We start from the raw sequence: 18,920 nt of genomic DNA, 5'->3' as shown, positions 1-18,920 counted from the left end.
CTTTGTGAGTGGGGCAAAAATGAACACAAAGCAAAACAAACCTCAAGTGGAGTTTGTGTGCTCAGGGGGAAAAATCTCCCACAATTCTAAGACCACAAGACAACCCCCAGAGGCCCCTGGGAGGAGACAGCGTGAGAGAAGGCCAAATGTGGGACTTGATTTTGAAAGCTGTACACCTTCCCCAGACATGGGTCTTTGTGGAAGTAGGAGAATGAAGAAGCTCGGCTAAAATGGCGCGAGACACTGGCAGCCCCAGTCTATGTGAGGTCTTTTCTACTCTTCTGGATCTGAAAGAAAGAAAAAGAAAAAGAAAGGTATCAATGCTGCCTTCCCTCCCCTCCACCCTCAGGTCTCTGGAGAAGAAAGTCTGGGGGCAAAAATCCAAGGAGATCAATGGAACACTTTAGACTGGTTATGGCAGAAAACCAGTTGGTAGATAGGACAGTCTTCTCTCCCCAAAACAAGATTCACTCTATTGGAAAGGACAATCTCAGCAGATTAGGCCCAGACACACACAAACACAAGGGCAGTTTAAACTGGACCTATAGGCTTTCGGCTCAAGCAATGTGGTTAGTGAGCCACTATATTTTGTAACAGAGATGACAGTGGCTGACAGTCTGGCTTGTGTATTTCAATGGTCAGTGGGATCAGAAGAAATCAGATCACTCTAATCTTGTTTCCAAGCAAAGAATACTTTCTTATTTGACCCATTTACAGAAGCTTCCTAAAGACATTCCAAACAAGACATTCCCCAGTCCAAATCACCATGCAGATGGATCCAGTATTAAATTAGTGGAAAGAGACAATATTGGGATTAATTTTTTCCACTAGTTGTGCTCTATTCCATGTAACCTCATGGATCCTGGAGGGAATTTAAAACTATAACCCCCATGCAAAACTGGCTGCCAATAGTAGTTCATCAAGCCTTCCTTCCCTGTGTAAAAAGGTCCCTTCTGTACAGGGCCCCAAGGGAACAGCAGTGCAGGGTTCCGGTCTTCAGGAAGGGTAACAGCTTCAAGTACAGAAGGCTTCAGAGGCATCTGAGGACAAGGGAAGCCTCCCCTTCAACTTTAATGATCCTCTCCTAAATAGGACTGAGCTGAAATCAGGCAGACAAGGAGTTAGGAGCTAGGGAGCCCCTTCTGGTCTATTGTAATGACAGACAATTCTCAGTTCTCCAGGGGCCATTGATCCAGACCTCCTGCTGCTCCTCTCCATTTGGAGCTGGATGTTGGCTATGATTACCCTCCATTAGCAACTGCACCCATTTGGGAGAAATAATAGAAGAAAGGATGCCTACATCTACTCAGGAAGGATGGTGTTCTCTGACAAACTTGACTCTGAGAAGAGGAAAAGTGTGTCTATATTTTTATCATTTCTTGAGTGTGGAACAATACTTGGCACATACTCAGTAAGTAACTTCTTAGGTGAAAGGAAGGGAATTCAGTAAGTGTAAGGCAGATTATATGGAAAAGGTGGAATGATAACAACTATTTCTGTACACTCTTTTGTCCTTTACAGCATGATGTGGTATTCCAAAATCCAATATTCTTGATATAGAAGTCTCATATGGATGGCTGTGCAACTAATCTCTGGAGAAGGACAGCTGCCTTACAGGCATCCTTGTCCTGATTAGTTAATTACACCTGAGCCTCTCCTCACTCTAATTCTTGTGTGTGCTTAGGCATTTCAGATTTTCATAGTTGTTTTCAGGTTAAACTGAAATTGAGCAAACATCAGAGTACCACAGAGTGTGTAAAGATGAAGACCCCGAGGACAGATTATAGGAATGGCTGCGGTACTGCATTGTATTCACAATCATTGCTTCAAATTTCATTGATTCTACATCCATGGACGGCTCTGAAGGCCACAAAAATGTTGCTAAGTTCACTTGCTTTAAAAGGACTAAATCGTCGGGCAGTGGTGGCACACGCCTCTAATCCCAGCACTCAGGAGGCAGAGACAGGCGGATCTCTGTGAGTTCGAGGCCAGCCTGGTCTACAAGAGCTAGCTCCAGGACAGGCTCCAAAGCCACAGAGAAACCCTGTCTCGAAAAAGAAAACAACAACAACAAAAAAAGACTAATTCATGAACTAAAATGGAAATGAGGCCCATCTTCAGATGATTAGAGAAAATGATATGGCAAATGTTCCCTACCTGCTCCTTGCTCTAAGTCTTTGTACATCTGACACTGGGAGCTTGATTAGCATCGAATCCTGAAGCACAAACATGCGGCACAAGAAGCCACATTAAGTGTATTTGCTTCATGGTGGTAGATATGACATCTCAGCAACTTCACTTACAGAAACTGGAGATGGATTCAAAACAGAGTATCCTTGCTTATTCTACCTTTCCTATATGTGCAGGGAAGAGATACTCAGTGTGGCTCTTATAACCTTCCAGGTTAAAGGCCATGCTGTTAAGAAATGGAAAACGCTCAAGTGAGTGTGACAGAGCTTTTGAAATGTATTTATCACTCATACTGTTCATGTCATCACAGGGTATTGAGTAGGCAGATATCATAAGAATCTGGTCCTGGCCTTAAAAAAACACTCTAAACATTTCTTGTTCATTTTTCTTGGATTTGGTTTATTTTTTTTTAATGGCCTGATTCAACTACTTCTCAGAGTCCAAAAAGTAAACTGGCTTGGCTGAGGAAAGATCAGTGCCCAAGTCTTTATTGTCAAATGGAAAAAACCACTGCTGCTGCCTCCATATGGAATCAACAAAAATATCAAAGCCACAGAGCAAATGACTCAAATATTTGCAAAACATTACATAGGAAAAGAAATGGAGAGAATAAACTGAAAAACAAAACCCAATTTTAACTGTCAAATAGAATTTTCTGGGATATAAATAACCATTATCTTAATATTGAGAAAACTATAATTTTGGAGATATTTATTAGATCTATCAAGGTATAGATTTCACTGATCTAGTCTCAGACTGTGGCAGCTGTTTTAAGGGGTTATTTTCTTTTTTTCTTTTTCTTTTTTTTTTTTTTTTTTTAGATGTGAATGTGTTTATTTAACTGTATGTGTAAAACCAATTTTGGGGTGATAAGTTTGAGTTTTTTTTTAAATTTTATTTTCCAGTTTAAATTTAGATAAGAAACAAGGTTGCTTCACAAGTCAGTTCCAGGTCCCTCTCCCATTCCCTCCCTCCCTCCCGAGCCCTCCCCCTCCCCCCGTTATCCCCTCATTTCCCCATGGAGGGTGAGGCCCTCCATGGGGGTGTGCATAGTCTGTCATTTCATATAGGGCAGGGCCTAGACCCTTCCCCAAGAGTTCGGGGAGAGAGTGCACCTCACATTGTTCTATGGGAGTCCAAAGTCCGTGTGTATACTTGGGATGGGTACTGATCTGCTGCCCAAGGCTCAATAGGTTCCCTAGGCCTCCTCACTGGCACCCACATTCAGGGGGTCTTGATCAGTCCCATGCTGGCTTCCCAGGCTGATGCCTGGGATTCAAGAGTTAACCTTTGTCTGGTCAGCTGTTTCTGGGGTTATCAAAGGGATTAAGACTGGGCTGGTTTAACCCTTAAGGGGTTATTTTCAATGTACACATTTTCTCTTACAACCCCAATAAAAGCTAAGATTTTAGAAGAATTATTCTAAGCTAATTCAACTGCATATACTATCCGTGCCCCACACTATTCAAATAAAATGCTCTGATCATATATCCTAGCAGAGCTAGTCAGACAAATGGATGCATGGATCAGTAGATGACAGAAAAAGATACAGATGGTCAGACGACAGATGAAGGTGGGACTATAACTCCTAAAAGGCTGACCTATGCCATTTTCCTGCAGGATGTCCCATCTGACCCCAAACACAAGAAGATGCTGTAGTTTGTACTCACGGTAGGTTCTTGGGTGCATGATAGTTCTCACATTGTCTTTCTTTTCAATCCAAGTCACACCACTGCAAATAATGATGGTTTTAAGCTCTCCTCTCCCTTTGCTGTGTTCAAACCTCCTTTGTGCAGCATGTTTTTTCTTGTAGGATTCAATGTGTCTTTCTGCTTTCACTTTCTATTTTAAGTAAAGTGTCACCTTTCCAACCACCAAGGAAGGTCCCAGCCACCTCTGACAGGCCTGTAAGTCCCGCAGGGGTCTGCATCCACACTGGTGTATAAGACACAATCTCTGCACATGACAACTTGTTCAGTCTTTGCATTTGAGAAGCCAAGAAGGAACCATAACCAGGAAAGCTAAGGGGGTCCTTCTAAACAATTTCGGGAGGCACAGACTCCTGACCTAACTCAGCCTGACTGCTCTCCATGCTTTCCTTGAATTTACTACTTCAGCAAACCATGGTGTTTCAGCACAGACACAGGAAAGAGGATGAATCTGATGCTTTCCCGATGGTTCCAATAATTTATTGTCGTGATCTGATGCTTAGAATCACATATGACCTCACTGGCAAATCAAGGACTCCTTTCTCTGAGAGTTCTAAGATAAATACCAGGCTTGGGCATTTGACACTGGTCTTGAGAATGTGGGTATCTAACCGTGATATGGCATTAAAGCTATAGATAGTCTTGGGTTAGTATTTATTTCAAAAGCTGTTGTTTTAAAGGATTTAATCAAATAAGTAGAGTTTCTATGTGAAGATGTACTGTTACCTTTGTTTCTCTAAATGTTTACATAGAACCTGAAAAATGTATTTTTTCTAGGCAAGAAACAAATAAATATGTAATTTGTTATTACTATTTTATTTTTACATGTTCTGGAGCCAACATTATTTTTTTAAAAAAGGAAAAACACCTTTTCCATCAAAATTCTATCTTCCCACTACTGCGCACTGCCATTTACAGACCCAGAAGCTCAGATCCAAATCTGCAGCTTAGCTTCTTTGTTCACCAGCCACCTTTGCCTGGTAAATTGCTTCTTCCATCAACCGTCCTTCAATATCTTGTTTCCATCTCCATAACCTCAAGATTCAAGTCCTTCAAACCTGCTCTGTTTGCAAGCCACATCTGACTGTTGAGATACTCCTTTCCTCTCCAGTTCTTCCCTCTGCCTGATGCTATCTCTATACAAATAGACCAAGTTCTGGTCCTGGGTTTTAGGAGCCATCTTTGCCTGGTCCAATTAAACAGCCTATCCACCACCTTTACCTGGCTTAGCTACAATTACTAGCTTCTGCACTCACCCAATTTAAGGCATGATAAATTCTTATCCAGATAGAAACCAAAGAAAGAGGTCCACACACCAAGTCAAATCTTACAAAACAGTATCAACGACCAAGACAGCATTCCTCTCATCAAAACCAGTAGAGCCATAGAAGTATTCTCTAATGAGAACTATGTAAATGAAGACCAGGGCACAGATTTTAGAAAGACAATCATAAATATCATCAAAGTATTAAAAGAACTTGAGAGGAGGCATTAACAAATACCTTATTGAACTCCAAGAAGTTAACAATAAACACCTGAGTGATGTCCAGTATAATATAAATTCGTACTCTCACCTGAATAAAATGATGAAGATAATTAAAGATTTGAAAACAAAATCAGTAAAGAGATAGAAACATTGAAGAGAATACAAACTGAAATGAAGACGGAATTGAAAAAAAAACTCAGTATCACAATTAGAAATCTTAATAAAAAGTCTTACAAGTACAATGAATTGGGCAGAAGATATAATATGAGGACTCAAAGACAGCAGAAGATCTAGACCAAATAAGTGAAGAATATGAAAAAACAGAAAACAGGAAAGGAACTTGCAGGAAATGTGAGATATGAATCTTCAAATTATAGTCATAGTTGAGGGAGAAAAATTCCAAGACAATGTCATAGACCAGGTCTTTATAAGAAATTTTCTTAAAGAAATAAATACCAATATAGACAAAAGAAGCACATAGAACCCTACCTAAAAAAGAAACTCCTCAAGGCATATCATAAGTAAAACACTAAATACATGGAGCAAAGAGAAATTATTGGATGTTACATAAGTTAAAACCATGTAAAGGAAAACATATCAGAATCATGGCTGATTTTTCAATGGAAACTCTGAAAGCTAGAAGAACCTGGAGCAATGCACTCCATGTAATACAAGATGTAGATTGCCAAACTACACTACTGCATCCAGAAAAACTATCTGCCATAGTTGAAGAAATAAAAACTTTCCACAGCCTAAAAGAAATCATATCCAACGAAAGTGAAATATTAAATAGGACACTGGAAGCAATACTCCATACTGAAGAGAGGAATGAGCACAGTCAAAAGACTCTACAACAAAAACAACAAACAGAGCTGTAATTAATGAAACACAGAGCATGACTGATAGCTCAAATAGAGAAAAGAAAACTAACACCAACACACACATTGACTAAAACTTAACAGACTCAGGAATGGGATAGGGCTGTTCACTATCCCATCTACTTTTCAATATAGTGCTGGAAAGACTAGCCAGAGCAATATGGAAATAGAAGGAAATTAAAGGATACAGAAGGAAAAGAAATTAAATTATACCTATTTGCATATGACATGGTATTATATATAATTCAAGGAATTCCACCAGAAAACTTCTAGAATCAGCCAAAAAGTTCAGTTAGTATCAAAGACAGTAAAATATCTTGAGATAAACTTCAAGACATATTATAGAGCTATAGAAACCAATATGGTACTGGCACAGAAATAGACAGGTCTGCCAATGGAACAAAATAGAAAACCCTAACATAAGTGCATGAAACTACAGTAATCTGATATTTATAAAAAGGATTACCAACAGCCGGGCGGTGGTGGCGCACGCCTATAATCCCAGCACTCGGGAGGCAGAGGCAGGAGGATCTCTGTGAGTTCGAGGCCAGCCTGGTCTACAAGAGCTAGTTCCAGGACAGTCTCCAAAGCCACAGAGAAACCCTGTCTCGAAAAACCAAAAAAAAAAAAAAAAAAAACATTACCAACAAATGAAGCTAGGATAATTGGATACCCACATGACCAAGAATGAATTTAGCCCCATACTTATTTCCACGTGGGTCAAAGAACTCATTTTGAAATCTGAAATGCTAAAACCGATAAAAGAAAACATAGGCAGGATACAAGTGTATGAAAGGTTTTTCTGAGTAGGACTTCATTTGTTCAGAGATTAGGGCCAACAAATTAGCATATAGGATCTCATAAAACTAAAAAGCTTCTATATGGCTAAAGAAACAATTTCTCTTAATAAAAAAGAAACCCACAGAGTGAAAGAGAATTTTTATCCGTTACATATCTGATAAATGATTAATTTCCAGAACATACTAAGAACTCAGAAAAAAGAGGGCAGGAAACAAATGCCCCAATTAAGAAACGGGTTAGGGATTGTCTTAGAGTTTCTATTGCTGTGAAGAGACACCATGACCACAGCAGCTCTTATAAAGGAAAAAATTTAAGTAGGCCGGTTGATGTTTAGTCTATTAACATCATGGTGGGATGTGGTTCTGGAGAAGGAAATGAGAATTCTACATCTTGATCCAAAACAACAGGAAGTGAACTGAATTAGGCATATCTTCAGCATAGGAGACCTCAATGCCTGTCCCCACAGTGACACACTTCCTCCAACAAAGTTACACCTACTTCAACAATGACACACATCCTAATAGTGTCACTCCATATAAGCCAATGGGGCATCAAGTACATTAAAACTACTACAGGGATCTAAACAGAACGTTCTATTGAGAAGACAGAAAAATGACTATGAACTATGCCCAAAACTGTTCATTATCCTTAACAATTAAGGAAATGCAACTTAAATAACTCTGAGATTTCATCTCACCCCAGGTCAGAATGGTTAAGATGAAGAAAACAACCAACACCAAATTCTAGTGAGGCTGTGGGAGAAACAGAATATTTATTTACTGTTTGTCAGAATGCAAATTGATATAGCCACTCTGGAAATCAGTATGGAGAATGGTCAAAAAACTAAAAATAAACTAAAAATAAATATATGATATAATCCAGCTACACCAGTCTTTGGCAGAAAACCAAAAGAATCAGCTCCTACTCCACAGCACTGTTCATAGACATCTATTTTACAATAGATGGGAAATGGAAACAACCTAAATGTCCTTCAGTAAATGAAAGGATAATGAAAATGCAGTATCTATACATCTGTGGAATGCTGTTCAGCTGTAAGGAAAAATGAAATCATGAAATTTGAAGTTAAATGGACCGACCTAGACATGTTTATATTGGATGAGGAAACCCAGACCCAGAAAGACAAACATTGCATGTTCTCTTTCATCTGTGGTACCTAGTTCCAAATCTTCAGAGGAAAGCATATAATATGGAGTTACCACAGAAGCCAGAAAAGTAAAAGGAATCCTAGGAATGCTTGAGAGGGGAATATCAGGTGAAATAGAAAAAGGAGAAAGGGGCCCTAACTGGGAGGGAGGTCAATACAGAATGAGAAGGAGGAACAGAGCACCAAGGTTGTTTGATAAAGCCTCAAAGAATCATTTTATGAGAGAGAGAGAGACAGACAGACAGACAGACAGACAGACAGAGACAGACAGAGAGACAGAGGGAGGGAGGGGGAGGGGAGGGAGAGAGAGAGAGAGAGAGAGAGAGAGAGAGAGAGAGAGAGAGAGAGAGAGAGAGAGAGAGAGAGAGAGAGAGAGAGAGAGTGTTATACCACTTGGGTGACAATGCTCCCTGTTAGTACCACAGAGTATCCAAAATCCCAAAACCAGCCTCACGTACCTCTTCTTATGTGGCTGAACAGGATAGTCCAGATGACTCCTCAAACCATAGGCTATACCTGTTGCTCTTGTATGCCTCTCAGAGGTTGAAAATAAGGCCCCATTCCTGAAGACAGCATACACTTGGGACACAGGACTTAGATTATTAAAGCTGGATCTAACCTGAAAGCCTATTTCCTGCAATCTAGCTTCCACAGTAAGGAACAAAAACAAACACTCTTACCAGCTTGTGACTCCTATGAACAAAAACAGTGACCATCATGGCAAGATATTCATACAGGCACAAGTCAGGCACTTACATATTGACGGTAACCAGCAGCTATTTAAGTGGATTTGAGGCCTGCTGAACATGAGGAAAATCATGCCTGTTCATAGATGCCTAGCCAACTTTAGGTCATGGATCTTAGAAGAGAATGTACTATTTCCTACTTGCTATTCCAGCATAATTTGTTGACTACATTGTAATTCCTATTTTTATACCCATAGGTAAGGGTCGCTGTTAACACTCATCAAAGAAGCTTCTCTTTACAGAAAATAAAAACTGTCCACAGAAAATCACGACTGTAACAATGCAAAGATCAACGGCTTGTGGGTTGCCTAGCCACAACAGATATATCTACAGCACAGTTCCTGCTCAAAGAACACCATGGAAAAGGTAAGAAAGGGTTGTAAGTGTCATAATTCTCAGAAGCCTCTACTAGAAATGGATACACAGACAAGACCTGAATAATGACGATATCCACACATAGGCCAACACAGAAAGGGAGAACTCACGCGGCCCCATTCCTAGACAAAACTTCAGGTAGCCAGTGACTGCTGAGAGCTGGAGAACTAGTATCTCCCATGGATGAGTTCTCAGATTGGTTGCCTAATACAAACTTGTCAGCCCTGAAAACATGTACATACAAATAACAAAAAGGGACCTAGCAGGTTGTATTTACATGTCTGTACTTATGCATATACACACTTATATAGTGTATGTAAGAGTAATAATAAAAGAAAAAGAGGCTATCAACTCGAAAGTGGGATGGGACATGGGGGGAGTTGAAGGGAAGTGTCATGGGTGGGCCTGGAGGGAGGAAGTGGAAGTGGAAGGGGTTGATAGAATTATTTTTTTACTCTCTGTCAAGCCAGGCCCCTTGACAAATATAATGTGATATCAAGAGTGTAATGAAATGCCATGAAGAAAAAATGAAACAATGAAAGCTTTTATATCAATGATTGCAATGTAAAGTTGTTTGAAAAGTTTTAATTTTGTCTTTAACAAAAAACATGCAATAGACTTTTGTTTGACATTTTAATTATACACCAATTTGATAAGAGACTGGGTTCTAAGTGGCTGGGACAAGAGCATGAATGGGTGCTAGATATTTTCCATCCTGTAACACAATTTAATTCTTTGTTTTTGAGACAGGGTTTCTCTGTGTAGCCTTGGATATCCTAAAACTAGCTTTATAGACCAGGCTGGCTTCGAACTCATAGAGGTCCACCTACCACTGCCTCTCAAGTGCTGGGACTAAAGGCACACCCCACCACTGCCTGGCCCACAATTTAATTTTTAACCCATTAATATTCCATCATACAACACACACATAAATATACAGTGCATATACACTATGGATATACACTTCCAGAGCACAGAGTCTACATGGAAAATTAAATGGCTTCTACATACCACTTTCTGTTGCATAATCTACCATTGATTCAGCCTGAAATTATATTCACAATTCATTGATCTGTGGTGGGTGTTAGTTCTTCAAGAGCAAATCGGACTGATTCGTCATGACTCATCAATGCCAGGGCCATGAGTAAGCACAGGTCCTGTGTTTCCCTTATCCTAAGACGAAGTCCATCACTAAAATAAGCCCACCCTGCCCACTTCTCACCCACATCCATATTTGCCCGTAGGCTTCCCAATTGCCACCCTAAAACCACAAAAGCACATTTCTGCATAACTGAGCTCACAGAATCTCTTACTGTTTAGTCAATGTACAGAGCAGAATCCAAAATTAACTAGAAAGCAACAGCGATGTTTACAAATATAAATGTTTAGACAACACACCTGAATGGAGTATCAGTGGTGAAGCACTGTCCTGATTCATGGCAAGCACCCGAAACTGCATCACGACTCTCCCTCCATTCCCTAGCTGGGACACTGAAGTGTGTTCTGCTAAAGTTCTTGGGAAAACGAGGTTGTACAATGCTTCCAAGAACAAACACTTCCTGCTTCTTCATGCTGAAGCTCAGCTTTCACTTACTGTCAGTGTGTTTAATTCGGTCGAAGGAGCTTCCATAGACAAATGGCTAAGGGACTAGTATATTAATCAAACGTGTGTTGCCTTGATGAGTTATCTTAATAGGGACCCAGAGCACTCCAGATGTTTGGGCCCTCTGCACCCATGGAAAACAACCCACAAGGATGCCGAATTCTCATGCTAAAGGCAATTCATTTACTAAAGAAATGACTATTTTTTTCTTACAATACATAGATAGCTATTGCAAGATACTTTTCCAGTGTAAGAAGTAGTGTTATCATTTGAGGAGGATGCATACACACACACACACACACACACACACACACACACACACACACACACACACAAACACGTATGCATGGGCTTAGCTATTTGTGGAAAATAACCCCAGAATGTTTATGTTTGTGCAATATGCAACAGTGCAGAGTACTGAAAAATAAGCTGAGCACTGAATTTATTAAGGGCTAATTTTAAAGTAATTATAAAGAATTCTAGGCCCCAGCTACAGCAATGCCAACTTGGGTATGGGAGAAAAGGTCAAGCCACAGCAGGAGTTCCCAGACTTTCGTCATTTTGACCTATTTTACACATCATATGATCTGAAGATGCATACAGAGTACAAAGTTTGTGACAATATGGTGGAGAAAACTTTTCAAGAGAATGAAAACATTTGAAAATACCTTCCTTAAAGATAGCAAAGTTTCAAGATTGAGAACCAGGAAAACAATCAAAAATGACTAGAAGATAGTAACACATCTGTCCAAAAAGGAGACCAAAAGGATGCTGTAGAGTAGCCTCATTGCCAGGACACCAGACACACAAACAGCCCAGGCTCACTCTTCCTAGCAGGTACACCCCAAAGGTAGAGACAGATACCAGAATGTTCCATCTGACAGCCTCCAGTGGTTCTCCGGAGTAAGGATGGTGGGAAGGCCACTGAGAAGTTCAAGCAACTCCCCCTGGTTACCAAATATAATAGGACCCACTGCAAAGAAATGTTTCTGATCTTATTCCCATATTTTAGTCAACCTAAGTACTGATCTATATATTTCCTTTCAGTTGATTTTCTAATTAAAGGCCTTTAGTGACCAAAAGGAAGGGACAAGTGAAAGTCATCAAATTCTCTTCTGCTTCTTCCTATCAAGAAGTGGCTTTAGTCTAGGTAAAGGTTTTGAATGAAAAGAGCATCAGTCTTCAAAGCTTAGTGCCCTCAGTCTTGCTGATCCCAAAGCAGTGACAAAGGGTGTGAGACACACTCAGCCTGTTTTCCTACAAGCTCACAAGCACGTCATACTGAGTCTCTCCTGAAACAGTTGCAGGTTGGTGTCATAGGTAGATAACAGAGACAGAGAGCAGGACTTGTCACTATTTACTACAGCCAGTTCACTGTAACATCAGATCAAGAATCCTGTTCATAAAACAGTCACTTTTTCTGCTTATTTGTTCCCAAGAACCTAGAACTTAATTAATCACTGCACCAATAAGTTTAATTCTTGCACATACTTGGGAATAATTCAGCTTAAAGGCACAGTTAAAATAAGAAGGCTTTATGAAGATGATCAAATTTAACCCATTCCACTTGTAATGGGATCATGCCAGTTATTTAAAAATAACTAAATGAAGACTGGGAGTCAGCTCATTGTTAAATGCAGGATGGGGCAGGTGTCTGAGTGCTGGTTTCCTCCACAGAGCAATTTCTGGGGTCGGTTGCCTTGACTTGGTCTCATGACACTTGACAATGAATCTCTGGTATTTGAACAATCTTTCTCATAGAGGGTAGAGCTAAGAAGTCACCATTTTGTATTGTATTTCTGCATAATTCACTGCTTAGTCATAATTATTCAAGGAGGGGATAACTCATTAGGCACGTGGTTTCTGTTTTCATGCACAAGTTGATGAGAAATTGCAGGTGTGAGTTCCTTAGGTATAATATGATAAGACACTGGGAGTGATGTTTCTCATTGCTTTTAAAAGGAGCAGTTTAAAAACAAACTTTACATATGAAAGTAATGATAGATGTCATTATGGCTACAGCAAGAGGAGTTGACATGTTCCCCCAATCTTATTTTTATTTTATTATTTTACATGTATGGTTGTTTTGCCTGTATATGTATGGGCCACATCCATGTAGTTCCTGAAGATTCCAGAAGAGGGTGTCAGAAGAGGGTGTCTTATCCTTGGAACTGGAATTGCATACGGTTGTGAGCTAATATGGGGGTGATGGAAAACAAACCCTGGCCCTCTGCAAGAACAACAAGCTGTCCTAACTGCTTAGCTATTGCTCCAGCCTCCATTTATTTTTTGAAACTTTGTCTCATGTTGCCCAAGATGGTCTTGAACCCAAGGATGACCTTGAATTTCTTTTTATTTCTTTTTCAAAATATATCTTTACTTATTGTTTAAGAATTTCATAGAAGTATACAATGTGTTTTGATCAAATCCATTCCTAACTCCTTTTAACAGATATTTAAATTATTTCCCTTAAATTTCATTTTATTCCTCAATTTGATTATCCAGCATTTGTTCTTCAAAGATATTCTATACAAACTAATTCAACAACAGCTTATTATTAAATAAGATGTCATCGGGGGATAAAATGCAAAGAAAATATGGTACCCTTCACAAACCACTTCCTAGAAGCTCACTTTATCTGACAATTATGCCCATGCATAAAGGGGTGATCATGGAGGACATAGGGTTACAAGTTAAACTACGAAATTTATATAATGGGTGAAGGTGAATGGCACTATCTAGGAGCTCCAAGTGGGGAGGGTAATGTAATTGCCATTCCCAGCTTTTAGATGAGTAGAAAGTTGTTGATGTAAAGTTAAAAACCGTCCCCATGAGATACATCACATAACAGGCCCATTGATTAAATGCCTTATAGTGTAGGCTCCTTTCTGACACTGAAGGCCCTGAAGGCCCATTCAGAACACTGTAGGCCCATTCATTCATGAAGCTGCTTTGCACTACGAGCTCATTCATGGTATACATTGCAATGCATACCCATTAGTGACACTGTAGGTTCAATCCATTTGGTCCCGCATTGTCACTGTCTTCAGTACTTGTTCATGCTAGTGAAAACTGGAGTCTAAGAGAGTGTATTTTGATTCCCAACCTAACACTGAACAGATTCTCGTGTTTATCTTTACCAAAAGTAATAGCTTGAATACAAGATTGAAAAAATATGAAAACACTAAACTTATCCTATTTATGTTGTGCAATCAATGGTTCTAAGCACATACATTAGCAATGTGTGCTAGTCTACTGAACTGCAATCAGCAAGTCTAGAATCAAGTTTCTTCTGAGGTTTGCAATAGAGAATGCCAGGCAGGAAAAGGGGGCATACAAAAAGCGTCTGTGATGAGGAAGTATGCTGGAGAGGAAAAGACACACAGGGCATTTGTAACTCACTGCACGGGGAGGCTAGTGCTCATTAAATGTAGCAAGGTCTCACTCAGGGTGGAATGTGAGGACAAATTAACCACTGATGGGGAAGTCCTATGTATATGTCAATAAAGCACTGTTGGGCCAATAGGGAACCAAGATAGGTGGGACTAGGAGTCCAGGAGGACGCTGGGAAGGAGAAACATAAGGAGATTCAACATGTAACCACCATGGGGTAGGAAGCCCAGAACTTTTCTCCGGTAAGAGAAATACTTAGATTAACAATTATGGGGTAAATACTTAAGTCAGAACTAGCCAGTAAGAAACAAGCAAGGCCAACAGCTTCATAATTAATATAGCCTCCTGTGTGTTTATTTGGGACTGATGCGGCTTTAGAACCAGGCTGGCCGGAAGGCTTCTCTCAAGGAAAGGCTTTTCTCTTTACATACTACCCCACTTCCCTCCCGGCACAATGCTAACATGTCTGCAGCAGTCGCGCACTCTATGGAAATCGTGATGAGAATGGCACTCTTACCATCTGTTTTCTTTGAATCATTTCCGGTGCTGGAGTGATCCTTCTTGTCTGCCTTAGTTTTACCATCTTTCAAGTCACCTGAAAGCAATAAGCATGGCAAACTGAATGTGTGCATCAGAGGAGGTAGAGACGCTTCAGACCCGTGGATGAGACCCAGTGGAGCACAGGGGCACCAGGGAGCACACGCTCTGGTATCCGTGTCTTTTGTAACCACATGATAGGTTCTGAAAATTGGGTTACAGTCACAAATTAAAACTGAAATATCCAATCAAACAGAGTTGTGCTTAAGTCAAGGCTAATTTTCTAAGAAAGACAACTCAGTTCTATTGTTAGGCTGTGAAGTGAGGGAAACCCTGGAGCACATGTAAGTTATACTAATTAACTAGCTAGCTAACTATGCTGACTAATAGTTATGCTTCCGTTTCTTATCTGCAGAATGGGGTTAATAGTGTCTATTGTATGTACAGGACTATGGACAGATGCACCTGAGCCAGTTATGTGCTAAATGTAACACCGTGGTCTACTGCTCAAAGGCAGTGGTCCCTATCCCAAGACAGAGCTCTATGTGTTATTCTAATTAATGAACTTGTCAAAATATCATTTTCCAAAGTCGAAAATACTACTCACTGATGAGGGAAAGAGAATGATCCTATGAGCATCAAAGAAGGTGGGTATTTATGAGCATCTTAGAAGTGTGTTAAAACATGGCCATGATATAATAGATGGAGTTCATGACTGAAGAATAATGCCAATGACCCTCAGGCAATCTTCTGTACAAGTCAGAATCTTATATCTAGCAAATAACTTTACCATTATATGAATCAAGTACAGAAGAGCAAATTTAAACATACTTGCATCCCCTAAAACTGTGGGTTACCAAGTTATGGGCCAGTCTGGTTTGCCACCTGTTAGAGCCAATAACATGTTACTGGCACTTGGCACATGACCTATCCATACCCACATATTGGCTGTGGTGGTTGCACTTGGCAACAGCATAGTTGAATGTGTGTGGCAGATGCCGACAGCTTAGGAATATTGCATGTGTGGCCTGCTACAGAACAAGGAGTTACCCCTTGATGAGGACAGTCATTCTTGGTGATCTGCCTCATAACTGGAGTAACAGTGAAGAGGAGGGAGGGGTGCTTTGTGCCATCCTCATTTCAAAGTTTTCGATGCTTTCCTTACTGGTTTTACTAATGGTGCCTTTCTTTCTCAGCTGCATGAGGCCAGGAATACCTTAATACTCAAATACTACGTAGTCACAGAATCGAGAAGTTCCTAGTGGTTAAGTTTTGCAGTGGGCAGGAGTGGCAGGATATGTAGGAGTGAAGAACTTTATCCTTTTTCAGTGTGTGCCAAAGGTTTCCAAGTGCTTTGCACATGATCACTGCGGTGAAGTCTTATAACAACCCCAGGGGGAAGGAACTGCTGCCAAATGTTCTGCACAGACCCCCTTCGGCAAGCCAGTGCTCTACCAACACACCTAGTGCTGGAGTATGTTTTCCACATTGGAGACATCCCTCGGTGACAGCCCTGTCGCCAGAAGAGCAAATGCTGGCTAGATGAACTGCCACCAGCACATGTTTCAGATATGACTCTGGCCTCACCTTCTACCCTAGCCTCACATCTCCATCTTCCTCTGGCCACAAACTACTAGCAGCTGCTATTAGATCTGTTTCAGCTGCCTGTCTGAAACTGTTTTTTAACAAGTGACCAATGGTCTCCTGCTAAGTAATTGTGCTCAAACTGATTTGCAGGGAATTGACCCCAGCCACATATTATCAGTCTCAGTGAAGCAATAACAGGCCACATGGATGGGGCTGATTCCAGAGGCCCAGCTCTCCACTACTTTACCTGAAGCCTTCCTATGACACTGACTCTTTAGATTTCAGGCTCTCTAGTCCCGTGTTCATTTTTAAAGGCCTTTTACTTATAGACCTAGGAAGAAATGGTAATGGGATAATTTGAGGCTATTTTGGGCTGTTATGTATTCAATAGAGATACACATTAAGTTTGACAAGTCTGGTTACATTAGAAATCAAGTAACTCATGAGGCTTGCCTTAACTCTTAGTTCTGAAATGGGATGAACAGATTGACTGAAAGGATTAAGAAAGGATGGTTAGTGTCTCTTCAGGGTTGGCTTACGTTGGAGGACATGATTTGTATCCTCTGAATTCTTTTGGAACACCTTTGAAACGATTCAGCTTTCCCTATTTAAGATGTTAAAGATGAACTGAACACCTCAAGTCCTGTGCTTAAAGTAATCACTGGCAGTTTCCTACAGTCCATCTTCCTCGCGTGAACGTCTGCACTCCTAGTTATTCTGTTGGGGTGGCCATGTCGCTCTGAGCCAGAGAGCTTTAGCTCTCTCTGCAGCAGAAGTGTGTGTGTGCCACAGGCAACCAGCACATAGCCTGTCCTCTTAGCTGACTTGAGGAGGCTCATAGAGAAGTTACCTTGGTGGAAAACAAGGCTTAGAGTCTCCTTCATTCACCAAAGGAGATCTCTAGCCAATATCCTTCCACTCTAACCTAGAAAACACTTTTGTGTTCCACATAGAAGTGTGCTGAGAAAGTGACACATGCCTATTTGCTAACACTCCTGGAACAGAACCCATTAGGTGACTTCCCCCTGGGCCATACATGAACAGTGGCAGATGTCAGCTGATGCTCAATAAACAGGATGAAGGCACCTTCTGGGCAGCTCTAAATCATCTTAATTATGTTGCTGCACACAAGTCCCCAACCACCTCCAGTCATTCTTATTATTGTTCTAAATTTGTTTTCCCCCACTCTTTATTCCATACTTAATTTTGAAGGAAAATGGTAGATTGCCACCCACTTTACAACATGGTTGTTACACCAGCCTGGCCTGATTCAAAATTTAGGCTCCTAGTTTGTGTCTTTCAAGTTCTACCCTCAAAAAAATAAACATTCATTAATTAATGCCTCCCCTGTTCTCCAAGTCTTTGTAGAGCTGAAAATGTGTTTAGTCTGTGTTTGTGTTTGTGTGTGTGTGTGTGTGTGTGTGTGTGTGTGTGTGTGTGTGTGTATGTATGTATGTATGTATGTGTTAGGTGTTGCTATTTATTGGTTCTTTTCAACAACTACTACACCACTGGAAAACTAGGCCTCATGACCCCACTGCCTGGTTTTGCATGATCCACACACTAAGAATGACTTTCATACCTACAAAGGGTTGATTAGAATGATCATGTGGCATGAATATTAGATTGTATTAAAATTCTAATGTCCAAGGATAAAGTCCTACTTGACTACAACCTCAATTATGTGTTCATGTACTGTTCTTAGCTGAGGACTATGTTGAATAGCTGTGACAGAAAGTACATGGCCATGAGGTCAAAGGGATTTAGCATCTGGCCCATTACAGAAAGTGTGTACTACCCTGTCTTCTGCACAGCAGGCAGGGCTTGGCCTTCCTCTGATGCCCACCTTTCCACAGCAGTGCTGGGCTGGGCAGAGAGTAAGCAAGAGCTGGCCATAGAACAGAGAATAGGGATCCCCAAAGGCAAGCATTTCTACTTAATGACTGATTAAGTCTTTAGTTTCTGAGTTTCATTTTTCCTATCTATAACACGGAACTATGTCTACAATTCTAGAATTTATGGTGTACCTACATCTATCTACACCTCTAGAGGTTAGAACTCAGCCTTGGGTGTTCCTCAATCACCATCAACCTTGTATTTTGAGGCAGTCTCTAGCTGGCTTGACTACCATGATTATTACTGAATTCTCACATGAGGCTGGGGATCTGAACAGGTTCTATATGTATTTTACACAGAAGTTGAAAGGTTATATATTCTAACTAAGGTCTCCAAGGAGAGAGAAGCAACAGGATTGTAACTTGAATACGGATTTGTTTGCAAAGGTACCCTGTTATCCAGTAGGAGCCTGGCATTTGCAAGCTGCAGGAACAGAACTTCCTTCTGATCCGTCTGTAAACAGGGTAGCTGGTTCCATGCCTTGACCCATACTTAAGCTCTCTGACTGAAAAGCCTCTCCCTCAACTGACCCACAAACTAAAACTTTTGAAAAC

The 18,920-nt window shown here is 40.6% G+C and overlaps 1 protein-coding gene across 4 annotated transcripts in view; it reads right to left on the bottom strand.

The window, feature by feature from the left end:
• Nucleotides 1-6: 6 nt before the first annotated feature.
• The window catches only part of Pde1c (phosphodiesterase 1C), a 459,933-nt gene continuing 441,019 nt past the window's right edge, over nucleotides 7-18,920 (bottom strand). For 3 of the 4 annotated variants that reach the window (XM_040738289.1, XM_040738291.1, XM_040738292.1), the window contains 2 exons: nucleotides 14,864-14,941; nucleotides 7-287 (listed from right to left, as the gene is read on the bottom strand). In XM_040738289.1, coding sequence (XP_040594223.1) covers nucleotides 274-287; nucleotides 14,864-14,941 — 92 coding nt within the window. In that variant the 3' untranslated portion in view covers nucleotides 7-273. The remainder of the gene's footprint in view (nucleotides 288-14,863; nucleotides 14,942-18,920) is intronic. The other variant, XM_040738290.1, reaches the window with a different exon arrangement.

This window comes from Mesocricetus auratus, unplaced genomic scaffold, assembly GCF_017639785.1.
Source record: "Mesocricetus auratus isolate SY011 unplaced genomic scaffold, BCM_Maur_2.0 Super-Scaffold_100676, whole genome shotgun sequence".
Lineage (NCBI taxonomy): Eukaryota > Metazoa > Chordata > Mammalia > Rodentia > Cricetidae > Mesocricetus > Mesocricetus auratus.
The sequence above is the reverse complement of the archived record's forward strand: the minus strand, read 5'-3'. Positions and strand labels throughout refer to the sequence as shown.